This window comes from Chiloscyllium punctatum, chromosome 38, assembly GCF_047496795.1.
Source record: "Chiloscyllium punctatum isolate Juve2018m chromosome 38, sChiPun1.3, whole genome shotgun sequence".
Classification (NCBI taxonomy): domain Eukaryota; kingdom Metazoa; phylum Chordata; class Chondrichthyes; order Orectolobiformes; family Hemiscylliidae; genus Chiloscyllium; species Chiloscyllium punctatum.
In genome coordinates this window covers 2097734-2122034 of record NC_092776.1, presented here as the reverse complement: position 1 = coordinate 2122034, position 24301 = coordinate 2097734, and the positions used below count along the sequence as shown (strand labels likewise).

Sequence of the window (24301 nt, the reverse complement as noted above, 5' to 3'; positions counted from 1 at the left end):
AGGTGTCATGATTTGGAGATGCCAGTGTTGGACTGGGGTGCACAAAGTTAAAAATCACACAATGCCAGGTTATAGTCCCAACAGGTTTAATTGGAAGCGCATTAGCTTTGAAAGCTAGTGTGCTTCCAAATTACAGGTGGTTCTCCTGTAGCACGTGTTTCTACAACACAAATTGGTTATAACACAATTGCTGAATTTAGACCGTTATTTGGAGAACACAAACTTTCCTTACCTGTATTGGCTATAACACGATTCTGGCCCCGTTTAAATGGTGCTGGTATTGCACGATTTTCTTATAAAGCGAGATCGAGATCGCACGGGAAACGAACTATGGCATTATAAGAGAACTACCTGTACCTACTGCTTCTGCGTTCCACTTGACTTGATACATGTGTTTTTTTTCTTAAACCGATGCCAGATTTTTATTTCCATATCCTTTTTAAACTGGACAGGTTCTCAAGCTACGAATAATGAAGTTTCAAATTACATTCTCAGAAATAGAATAATGACAAACAGCACACCTATGTTACTTTGCACAGGTGTGGCTCTTCAAATCTGTGCCTGTCATTCACTGGAAACAAAACTAATGTTCCACTTTAATTCCACTTTGCCTAACACTCTCTGTAATCCCTTGATCCTCTGAGAAATCAAAAAAAATTTATTTCACCTTCAATGTATTCAGTATTTTCAACAACGGAGTGTGCACCATCCTCTAGCAGAGTCATGAGTCACCGCCTGCCATCTTGAAATATTCCTTTTCTTTCTACTCTCTGCCTCAGGTCTGTTAACCCCACATGCTACTTATAACCCCAACTCCATGAATCCTTATCTTTTGTATTAACCTTTTGGCGTGCCTTTGGAAACACAATACTATATCTACTGGTTTGCTAATGTTTGCTGTACATTTACATTTTAAGTATATTTATCAAATGCTATATCCCCCCCCCACTGTAAAACCATGGTGACTTTGTCTGATCATACTGTGATCAATGTACATAAACACAAACTGCAAATAACCTTTAGTGTAAATTTATTTTATATCGGGTAAAATGGTGCTAGAGTTGAGGACTCTTTTATTCTTCAGTTACCTATGGCGGGAAGAAAACGCTGAGCAACAAGCGTTGGCAGCAAAACGAGAAGAGTTGGAAAAGAAACAGCAGCTTCTTCGAGGTGCGACAGGAAAGGCAAGTCTTGTTATTCATCTGAAGTAAAGCAAACTGTGCAGGAACCTAAAAGGCAGCATGAATTGAGCAATATGGATTGTAATTCAAAATTTTATTTTGGGTTCAGATTCTCTTTAACTTGTTATAAGCCTGCATTAATTTGGCTTAATGGGGAGTGTTATTTTCATTAGATTGAAGCCTTTTGAAGGATAAGTGATACCCTAAGAAAAACCTGACTGCAAGTTGTGCTGCAGAGCATTTGCAATCTTTTGTAATTATGGGTTTGAGTGTGCCCTTTTATCTCATTTGTGGGTCACATTATTTTAAAAACCAATTATAACTGAATATTAATTCATATACAAGGCACTCGTGAGACCACATCTGACATACTCTATGATATCAGTCACCTTCTTTAGGGAAGAATAATGATTGTGTTGAAAATCGTTCAGAGAAGTTGGCCAAACTAATACCTGGAATGGGTGTGTTGTCATATGAAGAAAGATTGGACAAGCTAGGCTTGTGTGTGCTGGAGTTTAGAAAAGTAAGAGGTGACTTGATTGAATTATTTAACAGCTTGAGGAGTATTGACAGAAGTGGAAAGGATGTTTGCTCTTATGTAAGAATCGAGAACTAGTGTCACTGTTTAAAAGTGAAGGGTCATCCATTTAAAACAGATGAAGGAAAAATGTTTTCTTACATAGAGGGTCATGACTGTTTGGAATTCTTCATGAAACTGTGGTAGAAATGAGATCTTTGAATATGTGTAAGGTCACGGTGGATAGATTCTTGGTAAATACAAGGTGAGAAGTAAGATGTAAGTGAATTTGACGTTGCAATCAGATTGGCTATATTGCAATTAAAGAGCAGTGCTGGCTTAAGGTCTGATAGACGTACAATTGTTCCTTGTTCATATGTCCATATAAAGAAGTTTGTCAAGTTGCATGTTGCTTCCCCCATTTCGCAGGTCAATGAGACAATCTGTTCCCAGGTTGTCAACATTGTTGAAAGGAGTGCAACAACATAACTTAGCATTGTTTTCTGTCTTGCATTGTTTTTCTATATTGGACTGTAGAAATATTCCCTTCCGTTGGTGGAAAAGGACTGTAAGGAGGATGGGCAAACGGACCACTGCTCTGTTGTACAAGAGGCCATTCAAGTGGGCAGAGCAAAGGGTTGTAGGGGGCATTGTAATTAGGGGAGCAGACAGCGTTCTTTGTAAGCAGCATTGAGAGTCCTGCATGATGTCTTACCTGTCCTGGTGCCAAGGTAAAAGACATCTTAGATCAGCTTGAAAGGATATGGGAGGGGGAGGATCCAGTTGTTATGGTCTATGTTAGGATCAACATTGTAGGTAAGGGTAAGCAAGAGCTACTGTTCGGGAATGTCAGGAGTTAGAAACAAAATTAAAGACCAGGACCTCAAAGGTGAGGCAAAGGAAAGCCAGTGGGTGTGATCTGTGTGGATTTCCAGAAGCCTTTGACAAGAGGCAGCCAAATAAGATAAGACCCATGCTGTTAGGATCAAGGCGCTGGCATGGATAGATGATTGGCTGACTGGCAGAAGGCAGAGAGTGGAGATATAGGATTTTTTTTAAGATGGCAGTCAGTGACTAGTGGAGTGCCGCAGGGATCAATATTGGGACCGCAACTATTCATGTTATGCACTATCCGAACAAAGGAACTGCGGGCACTATTGCAGATGGCACATAGATAGGTGGGAAGACAGGTGGTGTGAGGAGAAAGGGAGGCTGCAGAAGGACTTGGTAATGCATGGAGTGTGGGCAAAGAAATGTCTGAGGGAAAGTGTGAATTTATGCACTTTGATAGGAAGGACAGAAGTGAAGACTATTTTCTAAACAGGGAAAGGCATGAGAAATATGAAGCACAAAGGGACTTGCGAGTCCTAATTCTGAATTCTCTTAAGGTTAACACGCACGTTCAATTGACAGTTAAGAAGGCAAATCAGTGTTGACATTCCCTTCAAGAGGGCTCAAATATAAAAACTGGGATGTATCAGGCTTTGTTCATATTGCATTTGGAATGTTGTATTCAGTTTTGGGCCCAGTATCGAAGGAAGGCTGTACTGGCTTTGGAGTCCAGGAGAGATTCATAGGAGCGATTGTGGAAATGAAGGGCTTGTCATATTAAGAGCAAGGGGGATCTGATTGAATACAGAATACTGAGAGACCTGAATCGAGTGGACATGGAGATGAAATTTCCACGAGTAGGAAAGACTAGGAGAGTACAGCCTCAGTGAAGAGATGACCCTTTGCAACTGAGATAACGAGGCATTTCTTCAGCTGGAGGATGGTGAATCTGTGAAATTGCTACAGAGGGATGTGGAGACCAAGTCATTCAGTGTCTTTAAGATAAATATAGGTTCTTGGAGATCAAGGATTGTGGGGAGAATGCAAGAGAATGGGGCTGAGGAGCATTTATTCATAAGGGTGGCTCAGTGGCTAGCACTACTATTTCACAGCGCCAGGCACCTAGGTTTGATTGCAGCCTTGGGTGACTGTGTGGAGTTTGCACATTGTCCTGATGTCTGTGTGAGTTTCCACCAGGTGTTCCAGTTTTCTCCCACAGGCCAGAAATGTGTAGGTTAGGTGGCTTGGTCATGCTAAATTGCCTGTAGTGACCAGGGATATGCAAGCTAGGTGGCTTAGCCAAGGGAAATGCAGGGATCGGATAGGTGGTTGGGTCTGAGTGGAATGCTCTTCGGAGGGTTAGTGTGAACTGTATGGGCCAAATGGTCTGCTTCCACATTAGGGATTCTATGAGCAAATGGCAGAGCAGACTGGAAGGATTGAATGGCTTAATTTTGCCCCTCTGTCTTTTGGTCTTGTGGCCTGCCTTCAATTGTATGGTCTGTTGTGAAAAGTCCATGCATAGATATTTAAAGTTGAAAATCCCTATTTTTCTATGACATGTCCTTCAGAATAATTTTCTGGATTCCCTTAAATAGTTTAAAAATGAGCTGGTGCAGCATTGTTATATTTTCTAAGCCTACTCTACTAAGGACTGTTTTTTTTTGTTTGCAGGCCATTTTGAATGGTATTGATAGTATAAACAAAGTATTGGAGCACTTTGGTCGTAAAGGCATCAACACACATGTAATAAATGGATATCACGGGATCGTAATGAATAACTTTGAATGTGATCCAGCCTTTTACACTTGTGTGGAAGTCACTGCTGGAAACCGGTAGGCAGCTTTTATGCTGTAAGGATTAAACTGATTTTGTTTTTATTGGAGAATGAAATATTGATGTATATTAAAAGTACAAAATGTATTATGAATTGGTACTTAAAAGCATTTTTTAATTCGTCCATGGGATGAGGGCGTTGCTGGCTCGGCCAGCATTTATTGCTCATGCCAAATTGCCCAGAGGGCAATTAAGAGTTAACCACATTGCTGTGGGTCTGGAGTCACAAGTCAGGTAAGGATGGCAGTTTCTTTAAAGGCCATTAATGAAGCAGATGGGTTTTTCCAACAGTCGACATTGGATTCCTAGTCATCATAGATTCTTTATTCCAGATATTTATTGAATTCAGATTCCACCATCTGCCGTGGCAGGATTGAAACATGGTTCCCCAGAACATTACCTGGGTCTCTGGATTAAGAGTTCAGCACTAATACCACTAGGCGATTGCCTCTCCTAAAGCATGTCATAGTTTAATGATTTGGAGAATAGTGATTCTTCAACTTTGAAATTGTTATAACATATTTATTTGCTCCTGACATGCCTTGTATCAACAATAATAGATGCTGTTTTGATACCAATTGTTGTTATTCTGTTATATTCCTCATAATAGTCAGCAATGCAATTAAGTATTTAATGGATCCTGCACTGTAACAATAATCTTTAGGAATGTATAGCACAGGATAACAGAACCTCCAGTGGCTTACCTGAAGGGTGTTGAAGTTTTTTAAAAATGTTGTCCTGTATTCATGTATATGTGCTTAATTTCCTCTTGCTTGGAGACACTTCAGTACCTTGCAATATAGCATGCAACACTACATTTGTTGGGAGAGATAACTAATATTTGTTTGTATGTTTTGTTTTTTAGACTCTTTTATCATATTGTGGAATCTGATGAAGTTAGTACAAAGATTTTGATGGAATTTAATAAACAAAACTTTCCTGGCGAAGTCACTTTCCTTCCACTCAACAAATTGGATGTGCGAGATACAGCTTATCCTGAAACCAATGTATGTAAACTTCTCTACCTTCTTTACTATTCACTCCATTCCACAATCAACATGGTTGATCTGATTGAAATGCTCCTAAAATGTGTTTCACTCATTCTAATGTTAAATAAGTATTGTACACACGCAACTAGCAATTCATTCAAAAATTCTCTCTCAACCATTTTTAATCATGAATTGTGCTCCAAAATCCTTAGTTAATTAATGTGGTCTTTATAATTGGGAAACAAACTTCAGTGACTGTGTTTTTATACTTCCTTCTTTGTGTTTTCACTTTAATAGTAATTCTAATTTGTGAATTTCACTTTTCAGGATGCTATTCCTATGATAAGTAAACTTAGATATATACAGAGGTTTGATAAAGCTTATAAGCATGTGTTTGGAAAAACATTAATCTGTCGAAGTATGGAGGTATCCACTCAGCTAGCCAGAGCATTTAATATGGATTGCATAACTTTGGAAGGTATGTATAAATTAACTCCAATAGGGGATTTCGTGCAGTATATTTTTAATTGTTTAAATAGTGTTATCAAGCTTTTGACATGCATATAATTTCAAAAGCTTTTCTGTTATAAAATTTCATCAGTTATAATTTGTAGCTTACATTGTTATGTGTAACTTTTGGTGGTAATTGCATTGCAAATCCAACTTTGAACTAGAATTATTAAAATTGAGCCATTATATATTTGAAACGGCTTAAAGCACAGGGTGACATGAATAGTAGTGTCTGTGGGGATTGGGGTTGTGTGAGATGGGGCCAGGGGTGGAGAGAGAATATTTATTGCAGCTACTTGAGGGTTAATGGGTTAAAATGCTGTGTTCTGCATTTTTAGATTATAGTTGAAATATTTAATTGGCCCTTTAATCAGAATTAGTATCACTCTTGATATTTTTCTGATCAACCTGTTCAGAGATGTTATTGCACACCTCTGGAGCAGGTGGGGCTTGAACCTGTGCCTCCAGATGTCAAGGTAACAGCACTGTCACTGTGCCACAAGAGCCCTTAATATTTATTTTATAATTTTCTGTCATAGTTTATTATACCAATGTCATTATGCAACTTCATTCTTATAGAGAATAGATTGTCTTCAGTTGTGTGACATTTTGTCATTGCTAACAACTTTGTGCAATTGGATTGTTGTCTTGAAGATATTTGTTAAAAGTTGATGTCAAATAGAACATACCTTTTATGAAAGTGAAAAGGCAATAAAAATGTGAAAAGACTTCAAGTAGTTTAGCTTGCAAATCCTGTGTGTCACAATATTGTGAATTAACTAATAAAACCTTTTTATTAACTGTTTGAGATCATTATTATTTCATTATTTCAAAAAAGTTAACATAACAAGATGATCTCTGTGTTCAATCATTGTCGTATTCGAATTTATGATTGTTCAGATTAAAAGAATTTACCAGACTGAGGCCATCACTTGCATATATAAAATTTATTATTAAGTCTGCACTTTATTAATCCATGTGAACATTTTTTCTGGATTACTTTGCTAGCATTTGTTTTAATGCCTTTTGGTTACACAAATTTTAATTTAGTTAAAAGCCTGTAGTTAAACTTTAATTTTCCTCCACTTAACTGTATAGATATTAACTATTCATGGTGAACAAATTATCTAGTATCCACATTACATTACTATATTGCTGAAATAAATCATTTAAAACGTCCTTGCTATAGTAGTACTTATCAGTTAAATATTAGGATTATTGGCAGAACCGTGGTGATTTTCTTGGACAAATTGAAAATTCAGACACCATGTTCTTTATTGTTTTATTGAAAATATTAACACATGATATATTAAACAATCATGTTGCAGTGTTTCATCTGAATTGGCACACAGAATCATGGAGTACCATTTTGTACCAGAAATAATTCTAATCTGCACTAGTTTCATTTTCTAACACTGCACCGTAGCCTTGAATATTATAACGTTTTGAGTGCCCCATTTGAGTACCTTTTCAAGGTTGTAAGATTTCCTGCCTTATGAACTGTCTAAGGTAGTATATTCTAAGTTCCTACCGCACTCTGACTGAAAAAGAATTTACCTCAAATCCCCTCTAAGCTTCCTGTTTTTCACTTTAAAATTATGCCCCTTGTTCACCTTTCAACAAAGGAGAACAGCTTTCTATCCATTATGTCCATGCCCGTCATAATCTTATACATCTCAATCAAGATTAGAAATTGGCCAGCTGAAAGAAAAGAGGGTGGTGGTTGATGGGAAATGTTCATCCTGGAGTTCAGTTACTAGTGGTGTACTTTAAGGATCAGTTTGTCATTTTTATAAATGACCTCGATGAGTGCGTAGAAGGATGGGTTAGTTATTTTGAGGATGACACTAAGGTCGATACAGTTGTGGATAGTGCCGAAGGATGTTGTAAATTGCAGAGGGTTATAGGTAAGCAGCAGAGCTGGGCTGAGAGGTGGCAAATGGAGTTTAATGCGGAAAAGTGTGAGGTGATTCACTTTGGAAGGAGCAACAGGAATGCAGAGTACTGGGCTAACGGTAAGGTTCTTGGTAGTGTAGAAGAGCAGAGAGATCTCTGTGTGCATGTACATAGATCCCTGAAAGTTGCCACCCAGGTTGAAAGTGCTATTAAGAAGGCACATGGTGTGTTAGCTTTTATTGGTAGAGAGATTGAGTTTCGGAGCCATGAGGCCATGCTGCAGCTGTACAAAACTCTGATGCGGTCGCATGTGGAGTCTTCCATACAGTTCTGGTCACTGCATTATAGGAAGGATGTGGAAGCTTTGGAAAGGGTTCAGAGGAGATATACTAGGATGTTGTATGGTATGGAGGGAAATACTGGATTAGTGGTGCTGGAAGAGCACAGCAGTTCAGGCAGCATCCAACGAGCAGCGAAATCGACGTTTCGGGCAAAAGCCCTTCATCAGGAATAAAGGCAGTGAGCCTGAAGCGTGGAGAGATAAGCTAGAGGAGGGTGGGGGTGGGGAGAAAGTAGCATAGAGTACAATAGGTGAGTGGGGGAGGAGATGAAGGTGATAGGTCAAGGAGGAGAGGGTGGAGTGGATAGGTGGAAAAGGAGATAGGCAGGTAGGGCAAGTCAAGGAGACAGTGCTGAGCTGGAAGTTTGAAACTGGGATGAGGTGGGGGAAGGGGAAATGAGGAAGCTGTTGAAGTCCACATTGATGCCTTGGGGTTGAAGTGTTCCGAGGCGGAAGATGAGGCGTTCTTCCTCCAGGCGTCTAGTGGTGAGGGAGCGGTGGTGAAGGAGGCCCAGGACCTCCATGTCCTCGGCAGAGTGGGAGGGGGAGTTGAAATGTTGGGCCACGGGGCGGTTTGGTTGATTGGTGCGGGTGTCCCGGAGATGTTCCCTAAAGCGCTCTGCTTGGAGGCGCCCAGTCGAGGGAAAGGCTGAGGGACTTGAGGCTGTTTTCTTTAGAATAAGGTTGAGAGGTGACTTATTTGAGACATACAAGATAATCAGAGAATTAGATGGGGTGGGCAGTGGGAGCTTTTTTCTTCGGATGGTGATGGCTAGCACGAGGGGACCTAGATTTAGGACAGATGTCAGAGTTCGTTTCTTTACTCAGTAGTAGGGACGTGGAACACACTGCTTTTAACAGTAGTAGACTCGCCAACTTTAAGGGCATTTAAATGGTCATTGGATAAACCTATGGATGAAAATGGAATAGTATAGTTTAGATGGGCTTCAGATTGGTTCCACAGATTGGCACAACCTCGAGGGCTGAGGGCTTGTACTGCGCTGTAATGTTCTATGTTCAAGTCCTTGCTCTGCCTTCTCTGTTTTAAAGAAAACAATCTCCGCTTATACAGCTGTCTTCATAGCTGAGCTGTTCCATCCCAGGCAACATCCTGGTGAATCTCCTTTACACTCCCTCCAGTGCATTCACACCATTTGGCACTCCCTTGTCTTGCTACATCTTCTAAAGTGCATCACTGTGCTGTTATTAGGGTTAAATTCTATCTACCACTGATCTGGCCATCTAACCAAACAGTCAATCTTCTCTTGTAACCTAGGTGGTTATTCCACTTAGTCTTTGCAAGTAGCACAAAATGGGCTTGCAGCAATTATTTAGAAAATAGGGCACAATTATAGAAAACTCATTGTGCAGGTTTCTTTTCTATGTATTTTTGGACATTTCAAATAAAAGTGTAGAGTATTTCTGCAACTTCACAAAATTCGGAACTAAAATGTCCATAGCCCCTATACAGCCTAATTTGTTCTTTACTCTTTAACCTAAAAAGTACTCAAACTGCTCGTGAGCTGAAGTAACACATTGTTTGAAATCTGCCAAGAGCAATTTGCTAATACATTATCTAAAGTTTACAGACTTCCTGTTGTTTCATTCTTAGTTCCTATGTTGTAATTTTGCTGTTAATAATTTGTACTAGGACTTGGATGTTTATATTTAAGTTGTAAAAGCATATTTGTTTTAAAATCAATAACTCAGGAGCTAACTGGCACTAAACACTGCCGTTTTTCCATGTCCACAGACAAAATGCACAGATATATTCATGATGTGGAGGAGTCTGTGTTGGACTGGGGTGTACAAAGTTAAAAGTCATACAACACCAGATTTTTGTCCCAGGTTTATTTGGAAGCACGAGCTTTCAGAGCACTGCTCCTTCATCAGGTGGTCGTGGAGTATAAGATCATAAGACAGAATTTATAGCAAAAGATTACAGTGTGGTGTAACTAAAATGATATATTGAACAAACCTAGATTGTTAAGTCGTTCATCTTTTAGAATGGGTTGCAGCTTTTGGTTCATTAATATGTAAATCCCAGGACGACTTTTAAGTCACATTCTTGAGATAATTTAAGGTTTTATAACAAAAGGTGACATCTCAGCTCAGACAGTGAATAAAGGTGTGAGGTTAGAGCCTATCTGTATCCCATTCTTGCAATAGACTGATTCTGTCTCCAAAGTGAAATTGACAAAATGTTACATGTATTGTCTGCCTGCAGATTGTGCATTGTTTTGAGCAAAATAGAATGTATCTGCAAATATAATTCTTTAGTCATCCACTAGACCCATGTGTGTACACGCGTGCATGAGAGAGAATGTGTTTGTCTATGTGAGGGAGTATAAGCCTGTGAGAGGGTGTGTGCATGGAGGGGGGTTGTGTGTATATGAGAGAGGGTCTGTGTGAGAGTATGTAACTGTGTGTGTATGAGAGAGTGTATAGTGTAGTGAGGTCACCTGTAGTATGACATGAATGAAAGATCCCGGTTGAGGCCATCCTCGTGAATACTGAGCTTGGCTACCAGCCTCTGCTCGGCCATGCAAGAAGAGGCTGATAGCCAAGCTTGGTAATCATGAGGATGGCCTCCACTGGGATCTTTCATTCATGTCACGCTACAGGTGACCTCACTACACTATACACACACTGTTACATACTCACATACTGTCTCTCTCATGTACACACACACCCCCATGCACACACCCTCACACAGGCAAACATGTTCCTTTTTTTTTAATAGGAAGGACTCCAACTAATGGAGATTTGACCCCCTCCGCAATTCCCACTGTTGCAGTTTTCCAGGGCTGCTTGATCCTACATTTTCTGATGTGCTGCTTTGATGTTGAAGGCAGTCACCCTAACTTGGAACTTTGATCTGGCTTTGATCTTAGCTGAAGTTCTTCGTCCGAATATCCTGCGATACTCCAGTGTTTTCTGATGCTGGCTCGGTTACTCCATCCACTGACTGACTGCCTTCATCCATAAGCAAAATGGAGAAACAAAAATTTGGAAGTAGAATAGCCAAAAGAGATAACGAATAACAGTCAAGCAAAAGGAGTGGGATAGAATTGTATAATCCAAGTGAGTGAGAGAAAGCCAGATGAGACTGAGAATTGAAAGAGAAGATTAAGGAAGAGAAATGGTGCAGGTGATAAAGAATTCCTAATCTTGGGATGGACCAAAATGCTTCACAAACCCATTTTCTTTTGAAGTGCCATTACTATTATGTGGGAAACACTTAAGTGAATTTATGTCAGGTCCCAAAAACTGAAGATGAAATAAATGCTAGTTGTCAAGATCTTTTAGTGGTATTGATTGAAGAGATTGTTGAATAGAACTCCCAGCACTTTGAATTCTAAACCCAAAGAGGCTGTCAGAGTTTTAAATATGTTTTAAAATTTCATTTGGTAGGCAGTATCTCTGATCATGTAACATTTACTTAGCATTGCACTGAATGATCAGCATGGGTAATGGGAAGGAGAAGCAACTGCACAGGCTATTGAGTTGTACTTTTTGACACACTATGAGCAGCACTGTAGGAGATTATATATGATGCCAGATTACATTATAACTAATCTGTGCATTTGAGGTAATTGTATCCTAGTCTTGAAATTTTCATATTTGGTCTTCTAAAACCTCTTGCATAAAATACAGCATCCCACATTCTTGTTCATGTTTATTTCATTCTGTGTTATAGAGTCATACAGCATGGAAACAGATGCTTCGGTCAACTCATCCATGCTGACCAGACATGCCAGTCTAACCTAGATCTATTTGCCAGCATTTGGCCCATATCTGCCAAAATCCTTCCTGTTCATATACCCATCCAGATGCCTTTTAAGTGTTGTAATTTTACCTGCCTCCATCACTTCCTGTGTCAGCTTGTTTCATAAATATACCAATCTCTACTTTAAAAAAATTACCCCTCAGATATTTTTTAAATCTTTCTCTTATGTCTTCTAGTTTTGGACTCTTGCACCTGAGGAAAAAGATCTTGGCTTTCACCCTATCCATGCCCCTCATTATTTTATAAACCTCTGTAGGATCACCCCTCAGTCTCCGAAGCTCCAAAGAAAAAGGGCTCAGCCTGTTTCAGCCTCGCCCAAAAGCTCAACCTTTTGGTCCTGGCGACGTCCTTGTAAATCTTGTCTGCACCCTTTCAAGTTTAGCATCCTTTCTGTAGAAGGCCATTTTGACCTTTAGATGTAATATTGCATTGAATTGTGCAATTCAAAGTGCAGAATGTTAATATGAATGATATATGTTAATGAAATAATCTCAAACCCGATACTTTCAAGGTATATGACATATTCATTTTTCAAATTAATTTGTTCTGCTAATTCAGTGTTAGAATTTAAACCCAAGAACCCACTTCAGAAATTGATAGTGGTGACTTAGAGAAATGAATACTGAATGACATTGGCTCTTGTCATTTCACTGATTTTAATATTTATTTTAAACACCTGATTTTGGATGTAATGAAGAAATAATACTTTGAGCGCAATTTTGCATCTTCTTGGGAGGTTAGTCAGCTTTAAAACCAATAATGATGTTTCTGTTAAATTATTGTGCTCATTGCATGGGTCACTTCTGACTCAGTGATGTGTAATAGTGTAGGCTTCAATAACTGAAATGAGATCAGTACTCTGAAGTTTTTTTTGTATACGGTGTCCACACGCTGGATTTTTGCAATTTCAATTACTGTACAATATAAAGTGTGATGATACCATTGTTACAGGAATACCTGGATATACAATTCCCTTGGCCACAGATATGAAGGTGAGATTTTACCTCTGTACCTGAAGAAAGAGCTTAGCTGATCAGTGTGTGGAAGAAGCAGGCTGACTCATCCACAGTTAAGAGGGGCTTTATGTGAATTTTCTCTTTGGCTCTGATGACGTAATTTTCTTCCAATCAAATTGATGTCTTCAGATCTGTTTATCATTGTCAAAGTGTGCTAGTCTTTTGATTTTTTTTTGTTTTAACCTTGACATAATTAGAAGTATAAAATGGTGTGAAGTAGTCATCTTTTCCCACATTCACTTTGTCAAATCTGTTCAACTGAAATTGCTTGTCAAGGATAGTATTACAGCAGTAGAAAGGGTGATGGAGGAAGACTTGCCATCTGAGGTCGTGTGGGCAGAGGTTAGAAATAGGAAAAGTGAGGTCACCCTGTTAGGAGTTTTCTACAGGCCTCCTAATAGTCCGAGAGAAGTAGAGGAAAGTATTGTGAGGATGATTCAGGAGAAGAAAGTAGCAGGGTGGTTGTTATGGGGGACTTTAACTTTCCTGATATTGACTGGGAAAGCTATAGCTCGAGTTCGTTAGATGGGTCGGTGTTTGTCCAATGTGTGCAGGAGGGTTTCTTGACGCAATATGTAGACAGGCCAACAAGAGGTGAGGCCATACTGGATTTGGTTCTGGTTAACGAATCAGGCCAGGTGTTAGACTTGGAGGTAGGTGAGCACTTCGGGGGCAGTGACCACAACTCGGTGACTTTTACTCTAGTGATGGAGAGGGATAAGTGTGCACTGCAGGGCAAGAGTTATAGCTGGGGGCAGGGAAATTATGATGCGGTGAGACATGACTTAGGATGTGTGGATTGGAAAAATAGGCTTCAAGGGAAGAACACAAATGTTATGTGGAGATTGTTCAAGGAACAGCTAATGGGTGTCCTTGATAAGTATGTACCAGTCAGGCAGGGAGTAAAGGGTCTTGTGAGGGAGCCGTGGTTTAATAAGGAATTGGAATCCCTTGTGAAAGGGAAGAGGGCGGCCTATGTAAAGATGAGGCGTGAAGGTTCAGTTGGGGCGATTGAGAGTTATAAGGTAGCCAGGAAGGATCTAAAGAGAGAGCTAAGAGCAGCGAGAAGGGGACATGAAAAGTCCTTAGTTGGTAGGATTAGGGAAAACCCAAAGGCTTTCTATAGGTATGTCAGGAATAAAAGGATGACTAGGGTAGGTATCGGTCCAGTCAAGGATAGTAGTGGAAAGTTGTGTGTGGAGGCGGAGGAGATTGGTGAGGCACTAAATCAATACTTTTCGTCAGTATTCACTCAGGAACAGGACACTTGCTGATGTGAATATTGAGTCACAAGTGATTAGAATGGATGGCTTTGAGATACGTAGGGAAGAGGTCTGGGGAATACTGGAAAGGATGAAAATAGATAAGTCCCCTGGGCCTGATGGCATTTATCCTAGGATCCTCTGAGAAGCTAGGGAGGAGATAGCGGAGCCATTGGCCTTGATTTTTATGTCGTCGTTGTCTACGGGAATAGTGCCAGAGGACTGGAGGATAGTGAATGTGGTCCCCTTGTTCAAGAAGGGGAGCAGGGATAGCCTGAGTAACTATAGGCCAGTGAGTCCCACTTCTGTTGTGGGCAAAGTCTTAGAGAGAATTGTAAGGGATAGGATTTATGAACATCTGGATAAGAATGATGTGATCAAGGATAGTCAGCATGGTTTTGTGAAGGGCAGGTCGTGCCTCACAAACCTTATTGAATTATTTGAGAAGGTGACCAAGGAAGTGGACGAGGGTAAAGCAGTAGATGTGGTGTATATGGATTTTAGCAAGGCGTTCGATAAAGTACCCCATGGCAGGCTAATGCAAAAACTACGGAGGTATGGCATTGAGGGTACATTAGAGGTTTGGATTAGGAATTGGCTGGCTGGAAGGAGACAGAGGGTAGTAGTTGATGGTATAGGTTCATCTTGGAGCGCAGTTACTAGCGGTGTTCCGCAAGGATCTGTTTTGGGACCATTGCTGTTTGTAATTTTTATAAATGACCTGGAGGAGGGGCTTGAAGGCTGGGTGAGCAAGTTTGCGGATGATACGAAAGTCGGTGGAGTTGTGGACAGCGAAGGAGGATGTGGCAGGTTACAGCGGGATATAGATAAGTTGCAGAGCTGGGCAGTAAGGTGGCAAATGGAATGCAATGTAGCTTAGTGTGAAGTCATTCACTTTGGTAGGAGTAACAAGAAGATGGATTACTGAGCTAATGGTAGACTACTTGGTAGTGTGGAAGAGCAGAGGGATCTTGGTGTCCATGTACACAGATCTTTGAAAGTTGCCACCCAGGTAAATAGTGCTGTGAAGAAGGCATATGGTGTACTGGGCTTTATTGGTAGAGGAATTGAGTTCCGGAGTCCTGAGGTCATGTTGCAGTTGTATAAGACTCTGGTGCGGCCAGAGTCTTGTGTGCAGTTTTGGTTACCATACTATAGGAAGGATGTGGAGGCATTGGAACGAGTGCAGAGGAGGTTTACCAGGATGTTGCCTGGCATGGTAGGAAGATCGTATGAGGAAAGGCTGAGGCACGTGGGACTTTTCTCATTGGAGAAAAGAAGGTTTAGGGGAGATTTGATAGAGGTGTACAAGATGATTAGGGGTTTAGATAGGGTTGACAGTGAGAACCTTTTTCCATGTATGGAGTCAGCTGTTACTAGGGGACACAGCTTTAAATTAAGGGGTGGTAGGTATAGGACAGACGTTAGGGGTAGATTTTTTACTCAGCGGGTTGTGAGTTCATGGAATGCCCTGCCAGTATCAGTGGTGGACTCTCCCTCTTTATGGTCATTTAAGCGGGCATTGGACAAGCATATGGAGGTTATTGGGCTAGTGTAGGTTAGGTAGGCTTCGGTCGGCGCAACATCGAGGGCCGAAGGGCCTGTACTGTGCTGTATTTTTCTATGTTCTATGCTGTGTATCGTCTTCGAATTTTCAGCTGTGATACTGATTTAGTTTACACTGCATATTCATTACATTTTAATATGAATCTGTTTCTTAGGTATATTTTTCTAACATCATTGTTTTTCAGTGATTAAAATAACTAAGTTGGTATTTTAACAGCTGAAACCATTCATTCTTGTTCAGCAATGTATAAAATGGACCATTTTATAATCAACAAAGAGCCAGAGGCTTTGAAACCTGTTTTGATGTAATAGTTGTGTATCCATCATAACATTTCATGTTGTAATTTTATTCATGACAACTATTCTAACAGTATCGGTGTCTTAACATCTGACCTGGTTCTGAGAGTTGAGTATGTATTATTGTCCTTGAGAGGGAAAGATAAAGGAAGTATTTTCTGAAAATAAATGTTAGATGATTTTGAATCATCAGGTTTTATAATAATACTGCTTCTCCGTAGATATTGGGATAAATTTTCAGCTATTAGGGCATCAGACTAGTGCTGCAGACAGGCTGGTTGTCATAGAAAACCCTTAATCTGAATGAAAGTTACAATTGAAACTCCTGTAACAGGCAGTTTGTTCAAAATCAGATTTACTCATTCAAATTAAAATTTATTTCACTTGCTTCCTTACTCTACTTCATTCACATACAAGTTTCTTCCTCTTCACTCCCCTGAACCCACATACTTGGTTTCTTGGGTTAGATTTTCTCATTGTTGCAAATGGCTTGACGTTTTAACTCCCCATTTCTTTTTGTCCAACTATTTCACCCTGTAGTGTAGCTGTCTGCTCCATCTCTACTTGAAGTGCTAGAAAATTTGCCTCTTTTGAAGTTCCCCAAAGATAAAAGCATCCTGTGCAGCATGACCACGTGAATAGTAATAGACTTCAGTTAATTGGTAGCATTTGGAAAGTTGCTTTTCCATCACCTAAGATCCTGGTGTAGATGTTCTGCAGGCATGCTTATGATTGGATGGGTATCTTTGAGGGAAAATACCATGGACATTGCTGACCATCATTCCAGTATATGAGATACCCCTTTGGTGTTTCAGCAGTGGCAGCCTCCATTTTTTGCTATCTCTGTCGATATCACGTGGAAGTGATATCTTTTTGCTGTCTCTGTCAATATCACATGGCAAACAAACATTTATGTTGCATGTGAGGAAAGTGCTGATTGGTTGCCAAGTGAACTTTGGTAACTACAACAGAAACTGTCTCTTAAAGAAATGTAGATTTGATATCTATACTATAGATTTATATTTTATTTGCAGTGTTGTCTGCCATTCTTCCCTTCTGACTAATTAAGTTAGCTGTCTTCAATATTAATCTTATGCACATGATTTGGTTAAAAACACCTTTATCATGCACTATTACAATTCAAGTGGATTCTGCCTTTCTGAGACTGATTGCTTTTTCAATGAGCCACAAGACAACATTTTGTGGCACTGGGGTTACCCCTGTCACCCTCGTGAAAATTTTAATGCCAAGCCATTCTGGTGGATTGCCCTGCAGCCAAATGGCCTTTAATGAGGTCACTAATTGTCTTCAGTGAGACAGGCACCCTCATCTGGGGTACCAGTCACACTTCTGCTGGCAATCAATGGCTAGCAGCACAATGAGCAGTGGCTACTGCTCGGATACATCTAGGCTCCAGTGGAAATTACAACCAGACTTTGAGAGTGGAATGGTTATAATTATCCAGAGACACAAGGACAGGGAAGGAGGGTGAACAGAGCGGTGAGGAGTGAAAGCTTATAGGTAGGGGGAGCCTCCATGTGGTAGGAGTGGATGCTGAAAAGGAGATATCCCTTCCCTTTCCTATCCGTAATCAGATGGGTGAGGCCTGCCTGACTGGCTTCCAACTTGCCTCTGCCCTCCACTTATCATGTTGAAATTGTGACAGAGCAGTTGGAAGCTCTTGTCATTAATTGGTCACTTAAGAGTCTCAATTAACCAAAGGTTGGGTGGACTGCCTGGTGCCTCTTACCCTATGTAAAATTGCCATGGAGTGGCAGCTGGCAGAAAGGCTGCCATGATATGCCCAGTTTTACACTACTCAGCTGCCTGCTAACCTGCTCCAAGAATTGTAAAACTCCGCTTTTATTTTGTATAATCTTTGTGTTGTATATTTATTTATGGATTTATGCAGTTCCTGACCGATCTTGTGTTTAAGAATTGTGACGTACTGTTGATGTTTTTCAGTGGTCATAGATGTTGTTCTGTTTCTCCTAGGTGACCAGGTCAGTCATCGAGGTGCATTAACAGGTGGCTATTATGACACTAGAAAATCAAGACTTGAGCTTCAGAAGGATGCCCGAAAAGCAGAGGAAGAATTATCTGAGTTGGAAGCAAAGCTGAATGAAAACCTCCGTCGAAACATTGAGAATATCCTTCAAAACTTCTGTTACTTTATTCTTTAAAGTTTAAGGGAAGTGTTAGCAATAGAGACTTATGTCTGTAAATATTCTGTGGTTTTACACATTGAATTGTCATCCTGAAAGTACTTCCTGTAGTGGTGGTGGCTGTAGATTCGGTATAACTTCAAAGTGGGAATTGGATAAATATTTGAAGGCAAAATATTTGCAGGGCTGTGTGGAAAGAATAGGGAAGTGGAACTTGTTGGACAGTTCTGACAAAGAGCTGGTCTAGGCCACAATAAACCAGATGAGATTAGATTACTTACAGTGTGGAAACAGGACCTTTGGCCCAACAAGTCCACACCGACCCACCAAAGCGCATACCCCTACATTTACCCCTTCACCTAACACTACGGGCAATTTAGCATGGCCAATTCACCTGACCTGTGGGAGGAAACCGGAGCACCCAGAGGAAACCCACACAGACACGGGGAGGATGTGCAAACCTCGCAGTCAGTGGCCTGAGGTGGGAATTGAACCTGGGTCTCTGGCGCTGTGAGGTAGCAGTGTTAACCACTGTGCCACCGTGCCGCCCACCAAATGGCCTCCTTTGCTCTATGTTCTAAAGACCCGTGTATAAGTTTGTGACATTAATACATAAATGAAGAACGCATCTATTTTTGTTTTAACTTACCGTACATATAGAGTTGTTTGTGTAGACTTAGTTCTGAAAAGAATTTTTAGTTTTTGTACTCTGTTCATCTATGTGTCCAAAACACCCAAACGTTCAGATACTTGAGTATAATGATTTTATTACTACTGCTTATCATTTTGTTCTCAAAGGCAATGCTTGATCCTGTGAAATGAATTTATTTTACGTAGAAGATTAATTTTAAAAAATTTCTTTGGTCATGCTTTTAAATATTTAAAAGGTGTCCGGACTAGAGTAGAAATACATGGCTTTATTCTGTAGCAGATAATTTGTTTTTGCCAATTTCATTTTTACAGGGTAGTCTTTTGAGTAGGGTGAGGGTGGGAAGGAAAACGAAAAGATATTTATTCACCTTGGTTTTCAGTGACATTTCGCTGCTGGTGTTCTTGAAAATATATTGTGTGAAGAGACATTTTTTTATCATTCGTCAAAACTGGACTCCAAAAAGGAGTGAGTCAGTATGTGATAAATTATTATGACCTTTGCTTTTCTAGTGATAGTAATGAGTACTTTTCAGATCCACATGATTCATTTTAAATTAGTGTCTTTAACTTAGGACAAACAGAGTGTAGATATGACACAATACTTTGCCAAGCACAATACGGTTTCTCTAAATAATAGTAATTGGCTTTGTGGACGTTTGAGCTAATGAGATGCACAATTCAGAAAATGATTCTTTAAATCAAGCATGTAAATGTAAGTAGGAGAAAGTGAGGACTGCAGATGCTGGAGATCAGAGCTGAAAAATGTGTTGCTGGAAAAGTGCAGCAGGTCAGGCAGTATCCAAGGAGCAGGAGAATTGACGTATCGGGCATACGAAGAAGGGCTTATGCCCGAAACTTCTATTCTCCTGCACCTTGGATGCTGCCTGACCTGCTGCGCTTTTCCAGCAACACATTTTTCAGCATGTAAATGTAAGTGATTATTTTAATTCTGAGCAAGTTTATGTGTAGGGAACCCTAATTTGCTTTAAAAAGAAAAGGAGGTTGCTTGTGATGCATTACATAACTACTCTGGAAAGCATGTCAATATATGTAATTTTAAAAAAAAATTAAGAGATTATCCATTTGAGCATCCTCAGTCAGATAACCATACTGTGTATTTTTAATGAGAATTAGTTACTTTGGGAGCTAAACACTTCTTTCAATATTCTCTGAAAGCTGAAGTTAATGTGTGACATACCTTTTCATAGGGGTTTTGTAAAAAAAAAGTTCTGTTGCTCTGCAACTACCTCTCTACTTGAGTCTGTGCACTTTCTACTTGTCATCCTAAATCTTGATGCTATTTGTGACTGCTGATCTGCTGAGAATGTGATACTTTGATCTTGCCCTTATACTGACAAATGCTGAGATAAATAAAAGGTGTAAGTCATAGAACAAAGAGGACCACAAAATATTAGGAAGTTGCTTGAACTAACTTGTGTTTATACTTTGCATGTCATAGAGTCATACAACATGGAAACAGACCCTTCGGTATAACCAGTCCTTGCTGACCATAATCTCAAACTAAACTAGTCCCACCTGCCTGCTCCTGGTCACTGTCCCTCCAAACTTTTCCTATTCACATGTCTTTTAGACTTCTTTAACTTCTGATTTTAGAATGAAAAAAACCTCAGCCGTTCACTGGAGACGCTGTAAAGCTCATTCTTGAACAATCCTTTTAAAAATAATTTTTTTATTTGTTTTTTTTTAATGTTGATGAAACAGTATCTTAAAAGTTATGAAAAGATAGTTAAATTTTTAAAATATTAAGTCTTAGTAATGTTTTTAAGTGTTTGTGTGTTGTCACGGAAAAGTGACCAGTCCATCCTTGTTCATGTTTGCATATTAAGAATCTTTTCTTAAAAGACCAAGAGATACATTTCATGGATCAACATATATTAAAATTTTTTATATAACTAAAAATCTGTGGATGGTATGTACAAGATTTTGTTCTGAAATTGGCAAAAGTATTGTTCCTTAGCACAGTGTACAGATTAATAATGAAATTGACCAATTGATGAACCAAATGCAGCAGATTGAAACGCAGCAGAGAAAGTTTAAAGCATCACGAGATAGCATTCTATCAGAAATGAAGATGTTGAAGGAGAAGAGGCAGCAGTCTGAGAAAACCTTCATGCCCAAGGTAACAGTTCAGTTGATGCTTTGCAAAACTGATAACATCTAAATCAGCATTGGTATCAACTGAGCCAAGATAACCTCCTGATTTGCAGCTGACTGCAGCCAGAAATTAAAACTAATTAAAATTAAAACCGAGATTCAGTAAGGCTGCCAGCTGATAAGGCCCATCTTCACTGGATTTCGTTGCCAACCTGCAGAAATCCCAGTCAGGTCCAAGGTGGCAGAGGGTGTAGATTTGTAAAGTACTTTTGAAGGAATGTTGCACCTTGTAGATCATTTATAGTTCAGTAGTTCTGAAATGATTTTCTAAGTAGAGAATGGCAGAATTCCCACCCCCCCCCCCCCCCTTTGTCTGGTGTGATATAAGCGATGTTGGGAAAGTGCAATGGTTCTGAAAAAAAATTGGTCTCTGTGTCAAGAAAAAGTTCTTCCCTTCCCCACCCCAACCTTAAATGGTGACTTCAAAATCTTGCCATTGAGCATGACTACCTTCAGTATTTGCATGTCATTCAAGCTCCAACTCAGTATTTGTTCGCCTTCCAATTCTGCTCTCTTTCCCTGGAAAGGTAGATGGGACAATTCCTGGTGTAAATCAGAGCAGGTACCAAACAGTTGCAGCTTGTTAAATACTTGGCCTCGTCATTATGCAGCTGCTTCTGTGCAACGTTATATCTACATGTTTGTGGCCACCATCCTCCATCATCCTTTGTCACTGCAAGTTGGCATTGGCAAGCCATGAGCCTCACCACATCATTATGCCTGTTGTCATCCCAACTCAGCCACCACTTCAGCCCATTGGAGCTTAGGTGCCTGTGACTTGCAGACTTTTGCCAGGTTACTTTGCCCACAGGAGCATTCATGATTAATGATGCATCTGATAGTTCTTGGCTTGCTTTCTTGCTGTTCACTTACTTGACACTTATTTGGAACTGCCAGCTGTTGCACGTAATGCTTTCTCAATAAGTACTCAGTAATTTAACCACTGACATGAGATCTGTGTGGTTCACAATGTTTTCTTAGCTCACGGGGCCTGTAGTGCTTAGTTACAGGCTGCCAGTGTCTTGCAGTACAGTGGGTCAGGCATGCAGCTTTTGACAGTGGGGAGTGTGAAGAGTAAAATATGTTGTGCCAGTCAAGTGGGGGAGTAGTCCTTAGTGAGTTGAAGAGGCCTGCTGTTACAATTAGTCAAGAAGCTTGCCTGATTACACTCAAAGAATTTGGCAATGGTCAGTCAGGTTCTGTATCTTCAAAATCCAGGGATTAGGCCATGCCGGTACTGCAGATCAATGAAAACAGTCCAGAGTTGGAAGCTGTTGGTTTAGAATACTTTTGAAGCATCAATTTGGGAGGTTTGCTGATTTGTTTCCTGCAATGAGATAGTGAGGGATCAGTCATGAGGGAAGATCGATTAGTAGTGATATTTAAACAGGAGAGATTATAAGGTCGGTACTCCTAGTGAGTAAAAAGCAAAGAGCTTGAACGGTTAGCAGTTTGGGAAGGTGAGGTAGTTGAGCTGTTGAGTGAAGATAATGCAGGCAGTAGTGAGAGTTCCTAGTCTATCAACCTTGGTGAGAGGCAGAGTTAGAGCAAATGGTTGCCCTGAGAGCGAGGTACCAGGAGAAGATGGTGGCACTTAGCCTTGCAGAGCTTCCTGCACAGCTTGGGGTCCTGCTTCACGAGGGGCACAGCACTGACATCACTGCAGGCCCGCGTGGCCTCCTGTGCAGTCAGCTGAAAAAATAACTGCCCTGTCTTTCAAGACCGCTGGGTATCTGTCCATGAAATGAAGAGCAAACTTTCAATTCCCCTGGGTCATGTCCTGACATAAAGGTCCAAGCACCATAATGTGAACAGTTGTTCCAGGTTTGCAGCATCTGAAGTGATGTGCAGCTAGCTTTTAAATATGCTGTCAGTGTGGGTGTGAAGGCCAGGTCCTGGTCTTGGTGAGCAGTAAAGTCTCTCCAAACACTATTTCACTGAAAAAGGCATCACAAGTGATCAGTTGCATAATTAGTGGGATGGCAAGCGGAGGATTACGTGAGAAAATCTGCTGTGGTATATTGGCAGACCAGGTTTCATTTGATTTGATTTATTGTTGTCACATGTATCTAAGTACAGTGAAAAGTTTTATTTTGCATGCAGGTACAGGCAGAAAGGATCATAGGGTGATTGAACAGAGGGGGGAATACTAAGTTAGTCTGCAAAGAAGGTGCACAAAAAACAAAATCACATTAGATTCTCACTCGACAAAACACTTGAACTAAAAATGGGGAAAATTCTACCCACTGAGTCAAATCTGTTGGAAAACTTCTGAGTCATGAAATATTTTATAGGGATTCCTGTATCAGCATTTCAGTCTGGAACATTGTGAAACACAAGTATTTGATTCATTTAGCAGCAGGTAAAACAGTGAAATTGAATGAAGCAAAATGCACATTTAGTTTAAAAAAGGAATTGATAGTCTTGGCTATCATTTTCAGTACCTTTTTAACTCGATTGTGATATGCATGTTCTTTTTGTTGAAAGTTTGAATTGTCATTCAGAAATTATGATTGACTGGGTAATATCTGTAATGTCAACTTTCTGTTTTGTTTATACAGCAACGGAGTTTGCAGAGTCTGGAGGCCAGTTTGCATGCAATGGAGTCAACAAGGGAATCCCTAAAAGCTGAGCTTGGTACAGACCTGCTCTCTCAGCTTAGCTTGGATGATCAAAAAAGAGTAGATGCACTCAACGATGAGATCCGACAGCTCCAACAGGTATGATTTTTGGAAATGCGAGATCTTAGTTTTTTTTGCACTGCTTGCAAATTTCAACAATTTTTTAAAATACTAAAATTAATGTGAAAGGTAAAGGTTTCTGAGAGCGTGGTCACTGTTACTTGAATTCATATCAGCGAAAGTATTTTTAATTTTAAAAGAACCATCTCGAAATTAATTGCCTTGCTTAGAGAAAAGTTATCATCCGTAATGGGCAAAATACCTGAAGCCATTCTATGAATATTATAAAGAAGCATTCAAAACAGTACTGGTATCAGAAGTAATGGTCAGGATGATTTAGAAGTAATTGGTGATCCATTATAAACCTGAACATTTTCTGAGCATTGAAAAGAAGTGCAGCAGTGCTTTGATGAATTACATTGGTGGTTTGAGACAGTGGAAATTTTAATGTAGTATGTGTCAGATCATGCATGTAAGGATAAGTTTTTTTAAGATAATAGACTCGTGATATTATGATCTAACACCTGTGCATGACAGCTTGAAAGAGTTCAGTTGCTTCAAGGCAGAAAAGAGGATTGTTAATCAACATTATTCATAC

General features: G+C 40.0%; 1 protein-coding gene across 1 annotated transcript in view; it reads left to right on the top strand.

The window, feature by feature from the left end:
* Positions 1 to 24301, top strand: part of smc3 (structural maintenance of chromosomes 3) — a 132889-nt gene that overhangs the window by 69982 nt on the left and 38606 nt on the right. Inside the window, exons 15-21 of the mRNA XM_072557046.1 lie at positions 1085 to 1184; positions 4204 to 4364; positions 5231 to 5372; positions 5682 to 5832; positions 18027 to 18180; positions 20837 to 20987; positions 23584 to 23742. Of these exons, the coding sequence (XP_072413147.1) occupies positions 1085 to 1184; positions 4204 to 4364; positions 5231 to 5372; positions 5682 to 5832; positions 18027 to 18180; positions 20837 to 20987; positions 23584 to 23742 (1018 nt within the window). The remainder of the gene's footprint in view (positions 1 to 1084; positions 1185 to 4203; positions 4365 to 5230; positions 5373 to 5681; positions 5833 to 18026; positions 18181 to 20836; positions 20988 to 23583; positions 23743 to 24301) is intronic.